The sequence below is a fragment of the Apus apus genome, chromosome 13 (genome assembly GCF_020740795.1).
Source record: "Apus apus isolate bApuApu2 chromosome 13, bApuApu2.pri.cur, whole genome shotgun sequence".
NCBI classification, from domain to species: Eukaryota; Metazoa; Chordata; class Aves; order Apodiformes; family Apodidae; genus Apus; species Apus apus.
In genome coordinates this window covers 6,810,110-6,829,237 of record NC_067294.1, presented here as the reverse complement: position 1 = coordinate 6,829,237, position 19,128 = coordinate 6,810,110, and the positions used below count along the sequence as shown (strand labels likewise).

At 43.2% G+C, this 19,128-nt stretch overlaps 2 protein-coding genes across 6 annotated transcripts; one reads left to right on the top strand and one right to left on the bottom strand.

Annotated features, from left to right (window-relative positions):
- Positions 1-569: 569 nt before the first annotated feature.
- Positions 570-8,117, bottom strand: MFAP3 (microfibril associated protein 3). The gene is made up of 3 exons (XM_051631080.1): positions 8,027-8,117; positions 3,629-4,090; positions 570-2,289 (listed from the first exon to the last, which is right to left on the bottom strand). The coding sequence occupies exons 2-3, from the start codon at positions 3,906-3,908 to the stop codon at positions 1,544-1,546; spliced, it is 1,026 nt and encodes a 341-aa protein (XP_051487040.1). The 5' UTR covers positions 3,909-4,090; positions 8,027-8,117; the 3' UTR covers positions 570-1,543.
- Positions 7,874-17,834, top strand: FAM114A2 (family with sequence similarity 114 member A2). Of its 5 annotated transcripts, XM_051631076.1 has the most exons (15): positions 8,168-8,207; positions 8,835-8,988; positions 9,122-9,333; positions 9,549-9,648; positions 10,089-10,184; positions 10,466-10,578; positions 11,526-11,660; positions 11,824-11,982; positions 12,592-12,715; positions 13,706-13,785; positions 14,473-14,601; positions 14,772-14,911; positions 15,692-15,764; positions 16,326-16,379; positions 16,999-17,834. In XM_051631076.1, the coding sequence occupies exons 3-15, from the start codon at positions 9,124-9,126 to the stop codon at positions 17,098-17,100; spliced, it is 1,515 nt and encodes a 504-aa protein (XP_051487036.1). In that variant the 5' UTR covers positions 8,168-8,207; positions 8,835-8,988; positions 9,122-9,123; the 3' UTR covers positions 17,101-17,834. The 5 variants fall into 5 exon arrangements, with proteins under 5 accessions (XP_051487038.1, XP_051487037.1, XP_051487035.1 ...); XM_051631078.1 differs by lacking the exon at positions 8,168-8,207 and adding an exon at positions 7,874-7,930 and having other exon boundaries at positions 8,835-9,333; XM_051631077.1 differs by having other exon boundaries at positions 8,152-8,214; positions 8,835-9,333.
- The last annotated feature ends 1,294 nt before the right edge of the window (positions 17,835-19,128 follow it).

Genomic DNA, 19,128 nt, shown 5'->3' with positions numbered 1-19,128 from the left:
CTTGGATATGATACAATAAATATAGTTTGTTCAGAGCCTTTGTTATGAGTACCTATTAAAACAGCTGGCCCCACCCTGTTGTTACCACTGTGCCTGCTTGTTTTCCAGCTACTCATGTAAATGTAATGTCAAATCCTCTTAAGAATCATGAGGAGCTGTCCAAAATCACTTGTTCAACTGACATTTCTGTAAAAATAAGGAAAGGAAAGAGTTGTGGGAAATTAAATGGTGCTCCTGTTGCCAAGTTGTTAAAATTATATGGCAATATGCTTCCAGTAGTTATAAGAAATTAATTTGTGGAGTGCTTACAAGCCTTACATCTACTAAATCTCAACAGGATAGAAAATGCTATTTAATTGATACAACTTGCAAATGTTAAGGAGAAAAAAAAAAATAGCACCAAAGAGTGAGAGAAGAAACTAGACTCTTGTCTGCACTCTGATTCCTCCAGGCTGGATCTCTACAGCTGAGGAAGCCATGCAGGAGATCTTGAGGAAGTACTTATGTGTGTATGTGTCAGCACCTGCACCTCTCCCTTCTGCTTTCTGGAAGTATCAGGCAGAGCAAAGTGAGTGTCACCATTTTTCACCTTTATTATGTTGTTCAGGAAGAAGTGCCTGAGACACCTGATCTGTTGACAAACTAATTTTTTAATTATGCCACTATGCGATTACCATCACTGCTTTCTCACAACAATGTCAGATACAATATAAAACTTTGGATTTTCTGCAGTGAGTGAAATCAGCAAAATCACAAGGAGGAGTTCTGGCAGGGCTGTTCCTGCTCCCTCTGGAAGTCAGAACCAGGGTAAGGCGCTTTGGCAATCAGCACCAAGTTCAAGAGAGAAGCTTTGTATCAACAATTCACTCCCTGCACATTAAAATACGCAGAAGTTTTCTGCAGATGCATGGAAAACTGAGACCCCCTGGTTGTTCTCCAAGCTGCTTTGAAACTGCAATTGGTTTAATCCAGCAGCAGATCCTGGCACTATTCTTTTCCCAAGCACAGTACATGTGGATAGCAACATTAAAGCACATGACACAGAACAGATTTGCTCAAGCTCACCACGGTTCTGATGGGCTACATGCACCAAGAGGCAATTCCAAAAGAGCACACAACTCAAGTGATCAGGACAACAACACTGACTCCAAGGAATTCCATCTCCATTTTGTGAAGGGAGAAAGTTCACAAAGGAAAAGATTTTATTGCAAGTTGTACTGCTCAGCTTGGCCACTGCTAATTCAGATCAGAAGTATCAGAAGCTGCCGAAGATAAAGAATTCCTGTTGTGTAAATACTTTAAGTATAGAAAGCTTGTTTTAAAAAGAAAAGCCACCGTACAATACTCCAAATGGCTTTCTCTCACAGACTTGAAATTGTGTTAGATCAACAATGACAGAAAACACAGGTTTCAGTAGCAGTTCTGGCACCCTGCAGTTTGGAAAACTCCAGTGCATACAGGACTGAGGCAGTTTGTGTGCAGACTCTTCCTCCCAGTATCCCAGGGTCACCCCCGCTTCCCTCACATCAGGGTGTCCCTGGACTCAGCAGGTGCCTTCCTCGGGAGGCACAAACTGGCAGCTGTCGTGGGAGACAGTGTCAATGCTCTGCACCTCTGACTGCGGGTGAATGGACACCTGGACAGCTATCTCTTGACCTTGCTCATTCATGGACCCATCGTCCGAATCCCCAGCTGGGGAATCGCTGCGCTTGATCTCGGGGTTGATGGGGTATATGGCAGCTTGTGTCCCGCAGCCTGGGGGCTGTTTGGCCTCCTCCCCAACTTCATCGGGATCGTCAACTCGCACTGCCTCGAAGATCTCCTCCATGAACGCCCGGCAGTTAAGGATCAGTGGCGGAAGGGGAATGCTCCTGGCAAGCTCTTCAATGTACCGAGCAAACTCCATGGTCTTAAACTGAGTGACTTTGGCCAACTCCAGCGTTTTGGCAGACGTAATGATAGGGATACGCTTGGCTATCTCAAAAGCCTTCTGAAGCTTCTCAGCCCCTTCCGTCCTGAAGAACTCATTGATCGCCTTCTCTGTTTTGCGGAGGTGGCTGCTCATCATGCACAGACGGGTTATGTTTAAAATGAGGGTGATAGCAAAGGCAATGAGGCACACAATCATGTAGTAGATACTCATGTCTCCCGAGGTGAAGATAACCCTCAGGGTGACTGTGTAATAGGAGGTGTCATTATGGTTAACAGCTGCACACGTGTATCGCCCCCGGTCAGCAAAGTTGACCTTTGTGATGTTAAGGGAATTACCAGCAATCCTCCACCGTCCACCTGGAGATTGAAAAGAAACAAACTGAGCTCATGGAACAAAAATCACTTGGTAAACTAGACACGTGCTGTTTGCCCCATCCACAGGAAACAAGGTTGGAGGCAAGCAGTCCATTTCTAGCATAATACAAACAGCACAGCAAGGATTGAAATTTCATTTTCATGCTTGTGATCCAGAAAGCCAGAACCCAGTTACCAATCCTGATGCTTAATGGTAAATTATTCTGCACGCTTGCTACGCTGTGTCTTCTGCTTTCTCTCATCTGTACTTTCCTGTGTGCTCTTGGTCTGCTAGTTCCTTCTGATAGGGAACCTAATTCTTAACTAGTGCTTCTCACCCACTGTGCAACACTATGTTGAAAGACTGTCCTCTATAAAGGCTAATTTTCCTTACATTTGGAGTCAAAAGTCAAGTGACCCATGAAAAATATCAGAGCCTGTAAATGGCTCTGCTGGCAAAGGAGCCCAGGATTTTCTCCAGACACAGCTTTCTGCTGAGCATGCAGTGCTGATCCACAAAACCCATATAAAAAGAAATCAATAAAAGAAGCTAGCTTTATACAGCATTTCCTACACATCCATAACTTAGGGGGAAAACTGTTCATAACTCATTCTTCTAATTACTCTACATTGAACTAATCTCCAGATGGCATTCTTACCACAAAGAGGTCGCTTAATACTTAAGGCAAAGAGATGCCCCCACAAGAAGATCCCACCAATTAGTTCAATGACCTTCATTAATACTAACAGAGAAAAAAACACATGCACATCTAAAAGACATTATTTTTTGAAAATTAAAAACTACAGAGACAGAGCCAACAGCTAAAAAAATCTATTGTCCTTCTGTACAAAAGGGTTAAATAGCATGAATTTCATTGTTGGCCATTATGAACTGTTAGTCTCCATGGTCTCACTGGGGCATAAACCATAAAATAAATGTACTCAGTTACCCTGTGCTTTAAAAAAAATCCTGTAACAAAATTAAGGCACCAATTACCATCTGGAAAGGGTCACAAGTTGTGGAAAATTGTGTTTAATTCTTATGTTTGGAAAAATAAAATAAACCAGAACAATAATAAATTAAAACATCAGGTAGTATCTTGCAGGATGCTGATTAATGTCTTCTGTAGTGAATACCATGATGCCTCTTGAACACACTGATTCTGTGGGTATAATTCGAATGCCACATGCCAGAGGGCACAGGGCTCTCTCTTGCTCTCTCCTTATCTTTCAACTGTAAAATAGGAGGATAGGAAGAGAAGATAATAATAAAGTCCCAGAGGTTTTCAGACAGTGCATAAAAGGGGAAGGCTGAAGGACAGAAAACAGCAGAAAAGCTCACCTTCATCCTTCTGCTCAAGCAGGTGTCCTCTGGAGTTATACCAAAGAATATATTCATACTGGCTGATGTTCAGTTTACATTCAATTAAAATACTGGTCCCTTCTTTGGCTATGATATCATGATGTGCAGGAGAATCTACTAAAACTTGAGACACCTGAAGAAGTGATGCATTGAAAGTCCCAAAGGCAACTGTCCTATTAAAGGCTACATTTTCCAGTGCAAATCCAATTGAAAGATCAGTGCTAACAGTCAAAATTAACAGGCAATAGCTGAGCTTCATGGAAAGCCAGAGAAGATTATTTTTTCATTTAATCTGGGGATATGAGGTCATATGACAGTAAGCTGTCTGTATTGCTCCGAGACAGGAGAGGAGGCTCTTGATTTGTTCGGTGATCGAAAATGTCTTTGATCCAAATGTGCTTTCAAGAGCATCAAAATCAGAAGTCGAGACAGGAAATCCAGCTGAAAAAAAAAAGATAATTAAGTTCATTAATGACAGCAAGCTTATGGCATATTCAAATTTCATTTCAGTTAACAGATTTTGATTAGCATAATATAAACAGTTGAGAGGTTCAAAATCAGAGCTTTGCTCAGAACATAGTAATGAAAGGAGGGTAAGAAGGCATCAGCAAAACCTTCAGTCCTCTAGATATTCAACTTCCCATCAAAATAAATAATCTCAGCAACAGTAATCCTTAAGGGGAAAAAAGGTTTTTTAAAAAAGAACAAATTGTTTGGTCTATTCCAAATGCACAGGTCTCTTTAGGGTCAGAAAGTGGATTCTGCATTTGTTAACAGAGAAAAAGCGCTTTCTTACTAGAGGAAGAAAAGCAAGAAAGAGGATATAATTTCTGCTTCCCTCCAGTATCAAAGTGCTTTTAAGGCCTAGGTTTTTTCTAAAGTCAGTCTTTCCTTTAGCATCTAGACAAAAACCAAAGCACACACACACCTGATCTGAAGCATTTACACATCTACTGCCCTGACTTTAGAGGCACAGTCGGGGTTGGATGTCTAACTACTACATCATATCCTTACTGACTTGTGTTGGGAAAGCTGTCCTGGCGCTTATCTACAGCCAGAGGGGAAGTCCATGTCTGAGTATCAGGATGCTGATGTCTAAACATACTTCTTCCTTTTCTGCAATCTCTCTTGCTGATGCTGCTCTATTTTCTAACTCTGCCTCCTTTTTTTTTCTTTTTCTTGTTTGTTTTACAAAAAGCTCCTGTTGAAAACCTTTCACTTTGTGCTGTTACATCGCAGCGGTTTTATCGTCTTTAACATCTTCTCTTCCCAAATGCTGGCCCATATTTCAGAGCAATTTGAAAATTTGTTTTGCCTAAGGACAGTATTCACATTCTTCAAATTCATGTGCATAAGAGACATTTTAAGACATTAGGACACAGCCTTGAATTTTATGTTCTTTGCACGCAAGAATTTTCCTTTTTTAAAAGCCAGAATAAAACCAACTTGTAACAACATGAGGTGACACTGATAAGAGAAAATCAGTAACTCATTTTCCTGGAAGACTGATCCAAGAAAATTTTTAATCCAATATGCATTGCCTGAAGTTATGATTCCATCTAGATTGCTCCAGAGCCCTAAAAAAAAACAATTTAAAAGGCACAGAAGCCACAAGCTAAAATGTTGTCTTAAAGAGTATCTCACTTCACTCCACTGACTGTGTGACTTCAAATTTATCATCTTTACTTCCACCAATAACAAATGCTGATTGAGTTGAATTTCCTACACACAACACAAAAGAACACTTTTTCTTAATAAATAATGCAGACACTTCTTGTCTTTCCAGAATCACTAGTTAACACTGCCTAAAGCAGACAAAAATCCTATCAGTTATGAAATATAATCGCATATAAATAAATCCAGGTCATGTGTAGCAATGTTCTTTTCAGTTGAGAAAAAATAAGCATATTCAAGAATGGGAAAGTTTGCTGATAACACACTACCCAAACTAGGAATTTTTTTCAGTTAAAGTTTAATTGTCAAAAGTCAAACCAGATTCCAGACTTGACATGTGATGAGAAATGTGTATGTGCCCCGTTTCTGCTGCAGCTATTGCCAAAACCAGTTTAACAAAGAAGGGAAAGACAACAGCTGTGTCCAGCTCTTCTTCAAGCTTGATGAATCCTGCAAGAGAAACTGGATAACAGGCCCTCCGCTCACTTCCCTGCAAACAGCAACTCCTTCACCTGCCCTCTTTTTTTTTTTGTCATTGGCCCCACTCTGTTTTCTGTCATGCCTCTTGTCCTTTCATTTAAGATGAGAACAGCACCGAGACCTCAGTTATGCTGCTGCTCTGAAGAAGCTACTTTCCCACAACTGAACAGTTCTAAAATTCCCAAGGCCTTTTTTGTTCCTGTTTTCCACCAGTTACACTTTAAGGAAAGTGTTACTGAATCCTGCTGCATCTAGAGAAGAGCATCCCTGCCACACCAGCTGCACAGGTCTGAAAACAACCCCAATACTAAGGCTGCTGCTGATCAACAACTATTCTTCCATTGCCAGGACTGGTTTCAGCCTTTCTTTTGCAGACCCCTAAGATTTTCCAAGGGTTTCAGAGCCTTCAGAAGGCTTGAAGCAGCTACAACTGAGGAAAGCTCTGCCATGAAGACAAACCCATCTCTTTGGTATTGGATCAATTGCATAGCACTGGATCAAATGCAGAATTACTTCCAGTATTTCAAAAGAATAACCATCCAACTAATACTGTTTTAGATTTATCAGAGATTAATTCCAGTACCTCCCGTACTTCGCCTGTGTTATTGTCATTTTAAATGATTAAATTTAAATTGTTAGGTTTCCAAGTGTCTGTAACACTCCTCCTAAAATGACATTAGGAACCTCAGTCAATTATTTAACACAAGAAATACACAGCAACATTTCCCCTCATAAGAATAAGATAATTATCTTCAGTAATTGCATATGCTTTCCACTCTATCTGCACTGAGCTTGCATAATGTATAAAACACTGGCAACGGGTCATTGAATTTTACTATTAAAGCCTTCAAGGTCTGATTTATTAGAAATTGTTTGTCACATTTTGCTTTTGGAAAAGCCATTATTGCTAAGCAGACAATGATCTCTCACTGTCAAGTGCTGGGAAAAATAAAATGATTCTTCGACCATTACACTTATGCAAAACAGCTGCTAGGGCTGATAAAGGCTCCAAAAAGGACAAAGCATGAGCTGTGCCAACAGCACAATTGTTCAAGAAAGCATTCAGCCCAAGCACGATGAAATGTGCAGAAGAGAAAATGGCTATTTTATAACTGAACCTGAAGTGGAGCTCAACATATTTAACCTTTATGAAAACATAAGTTGTAACAAGCAGCAGTGGAAGGATAAAAATCCATGGTGCATCCATTTGCATGAGTCATCTTTGGCTCTTATCCTGAAAAAGTGTGTCTGGGTTTAACTGACAGAACTAAAAGTTATCCCACTGAGGTCAATGGGGGTACTGATGGTACTTAAAATTATCCACATTTATAAGGCACTGCAAAATTGGGGCCCAAGAGGCTGTGAGTTCTATGGCTTTACACTCACTGCTCCTAACATCATTTTACACCTAGAGAAAAGCAAAGTAATAAACTGAGACACACCTGGCAGAGCTCAGCCTGCTCTGACTGCCACTGCTGGCACAGGAAACCTGTTGTTGGGCATTTAGAATAAGGTACCTGATAATAACGTGAACTAAATAGATCTAAACGGGTCACTTTAGCTCCGAGCAGGCCCTCCTGCTGGCAGTGTGGGGTCTTCCAGAGATAAGGCTGCTGTGGTCATCCCTGCAGGCCCCTCTGACCCTCTCCGAAATCTGGGAACTGCACATGGCAGAGCCCTGATGACTAACACTAACTCCTGGGAAACGTGTGAAAATCGTGTGGTCTTGAGGAGTGTTCCCAGCACGGGAGCAGCGGCGCCAACGGCCGCAAGACGCAGGCAAGGAGCAAACCCGCGGGAGGGCCGGGCCCAGCTGACGGGCCCGCCGCGCTCCCGGCCCCTGTCCGGGGGTGACCCGAGAAGGACACGGGATCGGCTGGCACCAAAACAAGGGGGTTTCTCCCTGACAGCTAAAGCCGCCCCGGGGCCGGGAACCCCAGACCCCGCCTTCGGCCCTGCCAAAACCCAGCACCGCGTCCCGCCACGCTGCCCTCGCCGCAGCCCCGGGAGCCCGGCGGCCTGGCGTCACCGGGCATGACGTCACGGGGCATGACGTCACGGGGCACGACGTCACGGGGCACGACGTCACCGCCCCCCTTCCCTACCCCCCCGTGCCGACCCAGCCAGGTGAGCCACGCGCCCCCCCGGCTTGTCCCGCAGCAGCCGCTCTCCCTCGCTCTGACGTGGCGGGGTAAGCCCCGGGTCCCCGCCAGGCGCTCTCACCGGGGAGGTGCTGGGCGGCCCGGCCCACCCGCCGGCCTCAGGCCTGGGCCCCGCTCCGCCGCCGCCGCCGGCCCCGCCGCCCGGACCCGCTTCTCAGGGCGCCCTTCCGGGCTGGGCCGCACTTCCGGCGCCACCCGCTGGGGCCGCTCTGGCCCTGATCTCGATGGTTTTGGTCCGCCCGGTGAGCGGTGCGTGGCGCTGCGGGGCCGCCCGGCGGGTGAGGCGGGAGCGGGGCCGGGGCGGCTTCCGGGGGGCCGAGGCACAGGGGGCTCAAAGTAGCCTTCGGTGGGTCGTGGGGCCCCAAAGGGAGAGGGCCTTCGGGGCGCCTGGGGGCCCCCCCGTGGCACTTGCGGGGCAGGAGTCCCATGCGGGGGGGCCTTGGGGGTCCCCTGTGGGCCAGGCAGCCCCAGATGGTGGTTGTGAAGCTCGGGGGGGGCTCCAAGCGGAGGCACAGGGCGGCCTGCAGGGCTGGGGAGCGTGGGGGGCGCCCCGGGTGGGGGCGGGGTCCCCCCGAGTCCCAGGGAGGGGTTCATGGGGTGCGGGTCCCCAGCCTGTCCCCCCGAGATGCCCTTTGCAAGAGGGGCTGCCCTCCTCTCCCGTAAAACCCCCGGGCTGGGAGCAGTTGCTCAGCCCTAAATACAGAATTCCTGCCTCCCTGTCTGCCCGGCTTTCTGACAGCAACCCCCTCCCTTGCCCAGCACCCCTCAGCAACAGCCATCCCCAACAACTTGGGTTTGCTTCTGTTTGGTGAAGCAAGTAATGGATTTAAGTATCTGAAGGCCGTTTGCACCTTTCATTTGTTTTTCAGAGTTAGCAGCCCGTCTGTTTCCTGCAGAGAGGGCGTGTCTGGGAGGTAAAGCCACCTGTTTCTGTAGGACTTTAAACTTCCAGGTGTGACATCTCTTCCAGTGGGACGTGACTCCGTGTGCATGTTCCCTTGAAAACCTTCTCTCTTCATGCGGGTATGTGTGGCAACATGAGAGGAGTTCTGTCTTAGTTGTTTAATTATTTAAAACACAAATGGGATGCTTTTGAACCAATGTCAAGGTGTACAAGGGAGGGATTAGTTTGCTTTGCTTTCTGTGGATGTCGTAGTCATGTCTGAGAAGGACAGCAGTGAAAATCTGAAAGAAGAAACGTCTTATGAAGATGAGAGAAGTCAGAAAGCAGAGGAACTTGGCTGTGCTGAGAGCAGTGAAGAGAGAGAGCAAGACCCTGAGCCTGTGCCTATGACTCGGAAAAGACCTGAGCCCAAACCCCCAAGCCAGCCAGCTGCCACAGAAAAGCCTGCAGCTGAAACCCTCAAGGTATGTTGCTGTGCTAGCTCTGAAGAAAGTGTCTGCATGTTTCTTGGCTTTGAGCAGAGTGTAATTCTGATCATAAGCCCCACTCCTCTTCTGAAAATTCATATTGCTGTTTCTCTGAAAAGAAAAAGCTGCACAAAAGCTGCATGTCACAGACTGCCTGTGTTCTTCTGCCCTCTGTAATGCCTCCATCACTCTTCTGCTTTTCTTCATTAAAGGTCTCAGATTCTCCTGCTGCAGCTCAGACAGGATGGGGGTACTGGGGAAGCTGGGGCAAGTCTCTTCTGTCAACTGCAACTGCTACTGTAGCTACTGTAGGTAAGGCTCTTTTCTGGTATTTGGTACATATTTTAACCTTGCTTCACATCTCAAGCTAGTGCTTTTGAGCTTGTTTCTAGAGCAGGGGATTTCTGTTGTAGAAGCAATTAGTGGAAAAATGTCAAGAGGATTGTTCAGGTAATGGGTAAAACTTGTACCAAAAGGTACAGTGAAATTAAGGAGATATGCACAGCTTTCAAGTTTTTAAGATGTTTGCATAATATTCAGCTAGGATTTACAGCTTGATGTAAAAGCTGAGATGAAACCCAAATTCATTACATTGGTAAGCAAGCTGCATAGTAGTGACTTTTAATGCTGGGTACAATGTCTTGAACAGGAGGAATCAAGAACAATGAAACCCAATATGCAGCTCTAATGCTGTTTCTGTTCTGATTTCTCTTGTATCTCATGGTTAAAGTCGTACTGCTGCTCTTCTCTAGGTCAAGGTATTTCAAATGTCATAGAAAAAGCAGAAACAACCCTTGGGATCCCCAGTCCTAGTGAAATCTCCTCAGAGACGAGAGATGCTACAAGAGGTCAGTTTTCACTGCATAAAAACAACACTGAAACATTCTTATATGCAGCCCCAAAATAGCATCACCTTACTCTGCACCTTGCTTATTGTGGCAGGTATCTGTGTGCTGAAATCATACTCTCTTGCTTCCTTCTGTTAGATCTGAGAAGTAGGTAGGAAAATAATCCCAGTTCTATCCCTGCTCTTGGTTGACACTTGCTGTTTGTTAATTTTCTCCTCTCTGCAGCCAACAGGATCTTTTTTTTGGGAGTGAGGAAGTTAATTTTCTGCCTTCTAATGCAGGAAGTGAGAATCCTGGTGCTAGCAGCCCAGATGCAGTTGATGATGGCAGTTCCTTTCCTATTGCTGGGGCTCTTGGAGTTCTATCAACCATCTCTACTGCTGTCCAAAGCACAGTGAGTGAGTTGGGAAGTCAGGGGAAGATGGGTTTAAGAGAAAATTGGGTTTCTTTGCCTTGCATCTAAAGCGTTGTAACAGGAAACTTTTCATTTTGCCTGGTGATAAACTGTGTAAACATTCAGACAACATTTATTATTCTGTGTCTTGCTTCTAACTGGCACTTAACTGTGTAAGTTGTCTTGAAATATGATACTTTTGTATTAAATGTTGATACTTAACAAAAGAAAAATCCCAAACCCTAACAGTGGTCTGGGTGGTGTGAGCATTCCCCCCCACTTCACCTCTTGTGCTCTGTTGTCTCTGCTCCCTTCCTTTAGACCATTCAGGTAAATGCAGGGTCAGACTTATTCCTGGAATATTTTCACTGATTTCCACAGAACTGTCTAGAGGTGAAATCCATTCTCCTCTTCAAAAACTTCTGTGAAACTAGCCCAAATTGCTTGGAAATCACCTTGCTCCTTTGACCGTGAGAAATACACTTCAAAGGAGCCCATTACCCTTAGAAACTGTGCTTTTATGGTCTGCTGTCTTGTCAATTTGCCTGTGAATCTGAAGGACCCTGCAGATGGAAAGCTTGCTGCTGTTTTTAAGGCTTGAACAAGAGTTAGTAACCAAAAACCCACAGGTCTAGTGTTTTCTGATTGGAGGGATGAGAATGAAACCCCTCGATACTTTCATGTGCTGAGAACCAGCTTGTTCACAAAATGAAAATGTATTTCCCATCAGATTGCTGCAGCTGTCTGAGTGCTGAATTAAAGTGTTGGATGACAATGTGTCATGGCTCTTTCTGTACCCTTCTGCTCTCTTTGTAGCAATTAGGGTGGAATTTTAGGGTAACAAGGACCAATTTGGCTTGATATGAATCCCACAATTCAATTTCTTTCATTTTTTTTAAGTCTTCTGTGAGTTCTGTGTGCTGTCTATATCCAAATCTGTTTCCTAGGGAAAAAGTGTTATTACTGGAGGTCTGGATGCCTTGGAATTTATTGGGAAAAAGACAATGGATGTAATTGCTGAGGGAGACCCTGGATTCAAAAAAACGAAGAGCCTAATGAACAGGAACTCTACGTTATCTCAGGTATGGCAGTTCCATATCAACTTCTCCTTGATTTCTCTTATGCCTTCTGCCTTCTTTTGTGGTCTTGTCATTAAGAAACCATTTACTATGGAATGAAAAGCCTTCTCCTCCCATATTCTGTGTAGTCTGACACTGACCTGAGCCCTCTGCTTTTCTTTGTCAGGTTTTACGAGAGGCAAAGGAGAGAGAAGAGCAGCAGACAGCTACTGAGGTTGCCATGGCTACAGAGAAGAAAGCCCATTATGGGTTACTGTTTGATGAGTTTCAGGGTCTTTCGCATCTGGAGGCCTTAGAGATGCTTTCCAGAGAGAGTGAATCAAAGGTAATGGCCTTGAGCAATTTGCCTTTTATTTTGAGCTCAGCTGAGCAGTGCAAAAAAAGATTAGAAATATATTATATATACATGTAAAATCTTGTGCTCAGGACTCACTATAAAATGATTGATTACACAACTTCACTTTGACCCCTGCATTGTGGTCTGGTGTTGGCTCTGTCCTGCCCTCAGCTCCTAGAGACATTCTCTTTCCCCAGTCAGCCTCAGTTCCTGTGTGTCTTCAGCAGCTTATAAAAAGTTACTCTCATCATACCCACTTGTTTGCTGCCTTGGTCTGGAGAAGAGGAGAATTTTGTAAGCACAGCAAAGATTGCCCTCTGTCTTGGGGCAGGGAGGAGGGCAGATCAGCATGCAATTTTAGAAGTCATTAACTTTTTTTTTAATGAAAGGAATTTGAGTAACTCCTTAAGAATCCATAATCATCAAATGGTGCTTCAGAAATAGGTCTTTTTCCCTTTCCTCCTTCCCATAGGATTTGCTTTCTCATCAACATCAGTCTGTGATGTTTTGACAAGCAGTGTAAAACAGTACTGCATTTTCCATCCTGTTTCCTGTTGGATTTATGATTCTCTCTTTGTCTGTGATGCCCCTAACTAGGTGAAAGCAGTTCTAAATACCTTCTCTGGAGATGAACTGGACACACTGAAGGAGGAAATGGAGCAGCTCAAAGAAGCATTTTCTTTACCTGAATTCTTTGAAGAAGAAGAGGAAGAAAAGAAAGGTAAGAGACCCCCAGGTTCTGGGAGGAGAAGCTGGTTCTCAATGAAATTCTCAGAGTAGAACCAATCAGCCCTGAGATCACTGGCAATGGGCATGGTGCCAAAGGTAAGTTATTCTTTAGCTGGATGATTAATCCTGAAGCTGTCTATGGCCAGGAGTATGACAGGTAGCAATCCTCTTTATCTCTGGGAAGCTGCTGTGCATTAATTCTGTAATGGGTATGATCTCTCACCAGAGCAGGTTTAAAGTTGCTTGACTCCTGGGCAGTTCATCCGACTGACCTTGAGCCAACATGCAAATTCAAAGAGATGCAGGGTTTTCCTGACCATGAGGGAAAGACTGTGAATAGTTGTCCAACCTGTGGGGAAGCAAAAAGCCTTCTAATTTCTTCTTTAAAGGGGAGTTAGCCACACAGACCAGAAGACTCAGGGGTGCCTCCATACATGAGATCCATCTGATTCTTGAGGATTATGCAGATTTAAATGTAAATTTCTTGCATTACTTTTACCTAAATGGCTCATCAGAGAGGGATTACACACCTGTTCTTGCTATAACTTAACATTTAATGTATCTTTTCTATTTGCACATGATGGATCTCACAGCCTTCCCCCCACTGTTAACATCTGCCCTGCAGTATGTAATAGGAGAACCGTCAGCTTTAAGTGATGTTTCAGACTTTGCAAGGTGATGTGGAATTTAGTGCATTCTAAAATGCTGCCTGTAAAAAGAATATTAAAAAAAAATTACCTTAGCTACAAAACAAGAGTTGAGAAAGCAAAACTAACCTCTGGGCACTGCTGTCTCCACTTTTTCAAAACTTACCTTATAAATTGTATTTTAAAAGACCAGGCTTGATGCATTCTTGCCTGAGGTGATGATTAAAAGAGGAAAAAAAGGAGACAGTGGACAGACTTGTGCAGAACTAGTTGAAGTGCTGCTTATTCCTGTGACTGTCCTTTGTGTGGATTCTTTAACCTTTCCTGTCCTTCAGGAGATGAGGAGTTCACAAAAGAAGTAACAGAGTTGTTTTCAGAATTGCGTATCTCCTCCAAGCCAGACAAACTGATCATGGTGAGTTATTTTCCATCTTCTAAAAGCTGGAGAGTCTTCTCACAGGAGCTGCTTCTCAGTCCTGCCTTGCTTGTGGAAATTGTTTCAAATGCATGAAAACAAGCTGTGTTTTAGATCCTTTGACAATGCTAGGCAAAAGAAATGGTCCTTTTCCTTTGGCTTTTTGTGAGTTCCGTAATGTCTTTGGCTCTCAGACACCAGCGTGTCTTGGCCCCATCACTGTAAAATCACTGGTGGCAGAGATAACTGGGACCAGTAAGCTTTCAGCCACCACAGTGAAATCAACTTACAGTCATGAATGGAAGTCCTTCTTTTGGTACAAAGCAGCTGGTTCAGAAGTTGATATGTGGTAAAACTGCCTTTATTGCCTTCATTTCACTACCCTTCAGATCCACCAAGTGGCAGCAGCATTCTGCAGTCATGTTTTTAAAGCACCAGTCTTAGTCATGGTCTTGCTGGTAAACTCCAGCACCTGGTGCTAGAAAAATGACTGTCCCTCAACTGCGTCAGTGCAGCCAACCCTCTACAAAGTTCTGAAGGCACTAGAATAAATTGTCCTGGTTCTCCTCACTAGCTTAGGAGTTGTAGCTATTTCATTCCTTTAGAGAGATCTGATACTCTTGTGTTTTGTGGTGTGCAGAGGGACTTCATTCCAGTCATTAAATACTATGGCACATCTTCATACAGGTGAGGACATCTGCTCATGAATGGATAGCACAATTCAACAGTAGTCTTCCTAAGGAAGAAGAAGAGAGTGAAGGAAACAAAGAAGTAGAACCCAGACATCTTGACCATCACGCTAAAAAATCAGTAGAGGTAACTGAGTATTGAAGGAAGAGAATATCTGACAACAGATTGTTTATCTGGCTGCTAAGTTACAGCTTCCCAGAATTTAAGGACTTCTATTTCTGTGTGATTCACTTGTTTTAAATAATAAAAACGTGCTAGTTTTTGTATAGTATGAGGAATCTGTTTAACTCCTGCAGGATATTCACGCGTTTGCCATAAGAAGTCTGGCTGAGCTGACAGCCTGCTCCATTGAAGTGTTTCACAAAACTGCAGCTTTGTTTCTTCATGGTCAGAGACAAGAGGTGACAGCCACAGACAGAGCCAAGTCCCTTTCACAGTAAGCTCATCTCTTAGTAAATGTGTAGTATATAATTACTTACATACTGATTAAGCTATCTAATTCTTTGCAAATCCATGGGATGTAGGGCTCTTGAATTCTGCATATGTGCCCAAGGTTGCAATGGGTGGCATCACTATCTTCCAGCAGAATTCAGCAGTCTTTTTGCAGCTGGAAGACATTTTTTGATAAGAAGGAGGAAACCCTTCTTGAAAGCTTTTATATAGCCAAGGGAAAGGTTTGCCCTAAGCTTGTGCTAGTTCATAGATACACATTTAAAATTTGACAAAGCAGTTGTATAAAAATTATTCTTAATTACCTCTTTGTTAATAATTTAGTATGTTAGGTGTGTGGTACTGTACAATTACTGCAACTAATTAGTAGATTGGTTTTACCAATAATGCATAACACAAGGTTTTTCTGTCAGGATGTGTTTGGCAAGTGTATGAAATATGCAGGACTTTCTAATTCAGAAAATGATGCTTGTCAGGAAAAAAAAAGGCAAGTTAGTACTGTTCCTTTCTGAATAGATGTCTCTGTCCTCTCAGTGCTGTTTCAGATGTTCAGCTTGAATTATTGATTTTTCAATCTTTCCACTCCCTAATTTATTCGGGGAACTTCTGGATCTCCATGCACTGTTTATATGCTCTATTATAAATTTTGCTTTAATTTATCTTCATGTGCATGGAAACAAGGTACTTGTGTTTTAAAGGAATGCTATAAGAAAGCTGTTATTTTAGGCTGTATTTACTAGGTGTTTTCCCCACTCTTCTTCTGCAGAATGACGATTGTGCTGTGTAAAGAGCTGTCAACTTTCTCTAAAGAGTTTTCTATGTGCTTAACGACTGCAGGGGTAAGAATTACACCATGTTTCTTAAGAATGAGATGTGGTTAGTTGATAGCAGCCTTGGGATCTTCACCACAAAGTGCCTTTTGTGTTTGCACGTTTATATATGCAGTTTTTTGCCCTGTGAACTGATGATCTTCTGTGTCACCTGAATGTGTGCTGAGATTTTGAATGCTTCCTGCTGCATTCAGCCAGGCACAGAGCGGGGGTGGGAATTGATGCTGACAGTACTAAGGGAACAGCAGAAAATAAGCTTTGTGATCCCACTGTGGAATATCCAAAACACTCAGGTGTTATTGAAGATAATATCATTATGTCTAAATTCCCAGCTGCCCACAGTTCATTTGAAGATTTAATGTGTGTGTTCATACACGACTTGTGTTGGGCATATGTGGGTTCCTTTCCTCTTTGTATGCTACAGGGCAGGTCCTCTGCAGCTTGTGTTGTAGCTTTCCTTGAGTCAGGGGAGCAATGGTGATTTTAAACCTGCTGAGGATTTAGCTTTATCTTGCCTGAAGAAATGTGATCAAATTTTCAATCAGGATAATATATGTTTGATCTCTGCAGGTCAAAGAGAAAGCAGATGTGCTTAATCCCTTAATCACTGGAGTGTTTTTGGAGGTCAGTTATGCTAAAGTTAAAACATTAAGCTAATATTTTTAAAAATGCACTTGGAAGTGTTAATGAATGTCTGTAGATTTGCACAAGAGGTGGGTTACTTAGTGAAGAGTGAGCCTTAGTGGTCTCAGCTGACAGTTACGATGGGTCAGATTACACGTATCTGCTTGTTCAGCAGTCTGGATTTCTAGAATTTTAATGTCCAAAGTCAAACCTTAGGCTTAGTGTCCCAGCACTTCCCAGCTGTTAAGTTGGTTTTCAGTGCTTGTAAATTTCTGAAGTGTTGCAGGAAACTGGTGTTTCCTGTTGTTGTGTTCTTTCTTCCTGCCACACCATGCTGTGCTTGACTTTGAAATAAATTCTTCTCATCTATTATTGACAACAGTATCCTACATTTGGATTGTTTGGTCTTGTTTGGCAGTTTTTAAGCCAATTGCCTTTTTGCCTAGTGGCTTAGAGCCCTTCAAAAACTTAACCCTAAATTGATTTCTAGAACGAAGCCTTAAAAATTCAGCAAACTCTAGGCTTCTGTTTATGTGCATTAATCAATGCTGTTTGATAGGAATACGTGAATACTAAAGCATAATTATTCATGTGTGTATTTTGTTTTTTGTTTTCATAGGCTTCAAACAGTGCTTCATATGTCCAAGATGCCTTCCAGCTCTTGCTGCCTGTGCTGCAGATCTCTCTTATTGAGGCCAGAACGGGACTATCGCAGCAATAGAAATCCTTCTAATTAAGAACTTTGTGACCTTCCCACTTCATAGTTTCCATGCTGGAGAATGATGTAATGGCTGTTATTAAAGGGAAAAAGATTAACTCTGATCTCTGCTGCTGCAAGGACGGTGATTAAATGCAGTCTGGCAATGACAGCTCTTACAGCACATTGTGAGATGTGATTAGCATAGTCCAGGCGGGTGGACAACGTGACAGACTTAAAGGGCAGATTTCTTCTCTGTTTTCATGGACTATCTGGATCTTTTCACTGAAATCCTTCTGCTGTATGTGTTAACAAGCTCTTTGGAGAATCTCTCTGGACTGTGAAGACAATGCTGGAGAAAAGAGTAGCAGCTGGCTAGTTAAAGAGTTAGCTAAAATCATGGTGTGATATTTAAGTCAGAGAGACCATAATTAGGTTCCTGATAGCTCTGTGTTGAAGTGAATATTGAATAGGAGGTGGAAGAAGCAGCAAATATTTAGTATTATAAACCTTGCAGTTCCTAGGCTGTAAAGAATAGAGCAGAAGGATTCTTTATTGAGCTGTTGCTGAAGAGAAGCCCTGGCTTCCTGAAGATGTCTGTTAATGACTCAGGGATGTGGGATGGGGACTCTCACTAGGGTGCTGTTTCTCATTCTCTTGCAGACTGCTTGCTTCAGCACAAGCTGGGAAAATGCTGATCTGGCCCTAAGAATGTGGGTACTTTTCTTTATAGCAATAAAGGAGAACTGGCTAAAAGGGATTGATTTGTTTTTTGGGCAATTTAATGAGATAATTTAGCAGGAGGACTCCACTTGGCTTGACATGTCAGCCACAGACCCTTCACAACCTCTGATACTGATCCTCTCTGTTTCTGTCTTAAAACACTGTAACACAATGTTTATTTTTCTTGGAAGGCATAAAGTAGGGGAAGAGGAAGTAATTTGGTTCTGTTAGTGGGAGGCCTAATTTGTCTCAGAAGCTGCTCCACGTTCAGTTTCTGTTTCTTTGTGCTGTGAAAGTTCCCTGCTTTGTTCAGTTTTGCAATTTCTATCTTTTGAGCCTGCCCATTGGGAGGGAGAAGCCTCTGTTAGAATCACAAGAGCAGAAATACACAGCTAAAATGGAGCTTCAAGAAGTCCAGAATAGCTAAGCAGAGGTGACAGTGTCACACTTGCCTCTTTACTTGCTCATTGGTAACAATGATGCTCAAATCCTGTTTTGAAAATCCTCTGGGTTTTACCAGGTCTTGCACATCTCTGCTGTTCTGAGGGCTTAACTTTCCTCTGCTCTATTTTTGCAGTAGAGAAGTGTTTTTATTAATAGAACACCTTTTGGCTAATGCTCCTTTGATTTTATATATATGGAAAAAGCCTTGCCTTACTCCTGGTGCAACTGATCAGATCTCTAAAGGAAGAGCCTATTTTGGCATCTTAAAGAAAACTAGACTTGAAAAGAACGTGTCTGGGGTAAAATCATCTGCCCTACAATAAACTGTATATTTTTTTCTTCTTTACATTGATAGCATTATTAAACAATATATTTGTTTTGACAACCTTTTTAGTTAAAAGCAATCAAGATAGCAGTGGGAACAAACAAAATGAGCAGAAAGAACTGTGGGGCTTTTTCCTTCTCTACCCTGTTTGTGGTTTGTGGGGCAGGGCTGGGAGCTGCTCTGGGGCCAGGACAGCTGGGGCTTTTCTCATGGCAGGGTGCCATCTCTTGGGAAAGGGCTCTGAACCTGGGCTGGGGAGTGAGAGCTCTCACAGCTGAGCTCCCAGTTCCTGCATCAGTGCAAAATGGCATCTTTGCTCCTGCCACAAAGCTGAAATGTCAGAAGAGAAGAAATGAAAACAATGGCATCTTATGAAACAGCAGCTGCTTTTCTTGCAGATAAATTCTGCTGACCTGCGGTGCATTAGTGTAGAGTAGTTTAATAATTAAAGGAAATTGGGTGATTTGGGATTTTTGGAGATGCAGACAGTAATTCTTTCAGCCACGTGCCTGCCTGGATTTTCTCGTAGCAGCCAATAATCAAACGTGCACCGTTTTCAC

Bases quoted from the DNA above. Each gene is read 5' to 3' on its own strand.
- MFAP3 (XM_051631080.1), bottom strand. From the start codon at position 3,908: ATGAAGCTCAGCTATTGCCTGTTAATTTTGACTGTTAGCACTGATCTT. The intron at 2,290-3,628 runs GTGAGCTTTTCT...TTCAATCTCCAG, and splicing joins GCTTGAGCAGAAGGATGAAG to GTGGACGGTGGAGGATTGCT.
- FAM114A2 (XM_051631078.1), top strand. From the start codon at position 9,124: ATGTCTGAGAAGGACAGCAGTGAAAATCTGAAAGAAGAAACGTCTTAT. The intron at 10,579-11,525 runs GTGAGTGAGTTG...TCTGTTTCCTAG, and splicing joins CTACTGCTGTCCAAAGCACA to GGAAAAAGTGTTATTACTGG. The intron at 12,716-13,705 runs GTAAGAGACCCC...CCTGTCCTTCAG, and splicing joins AGAAGAGGAAGAAAAGAAAG to GAGATGAGGAGTTCACAAAA.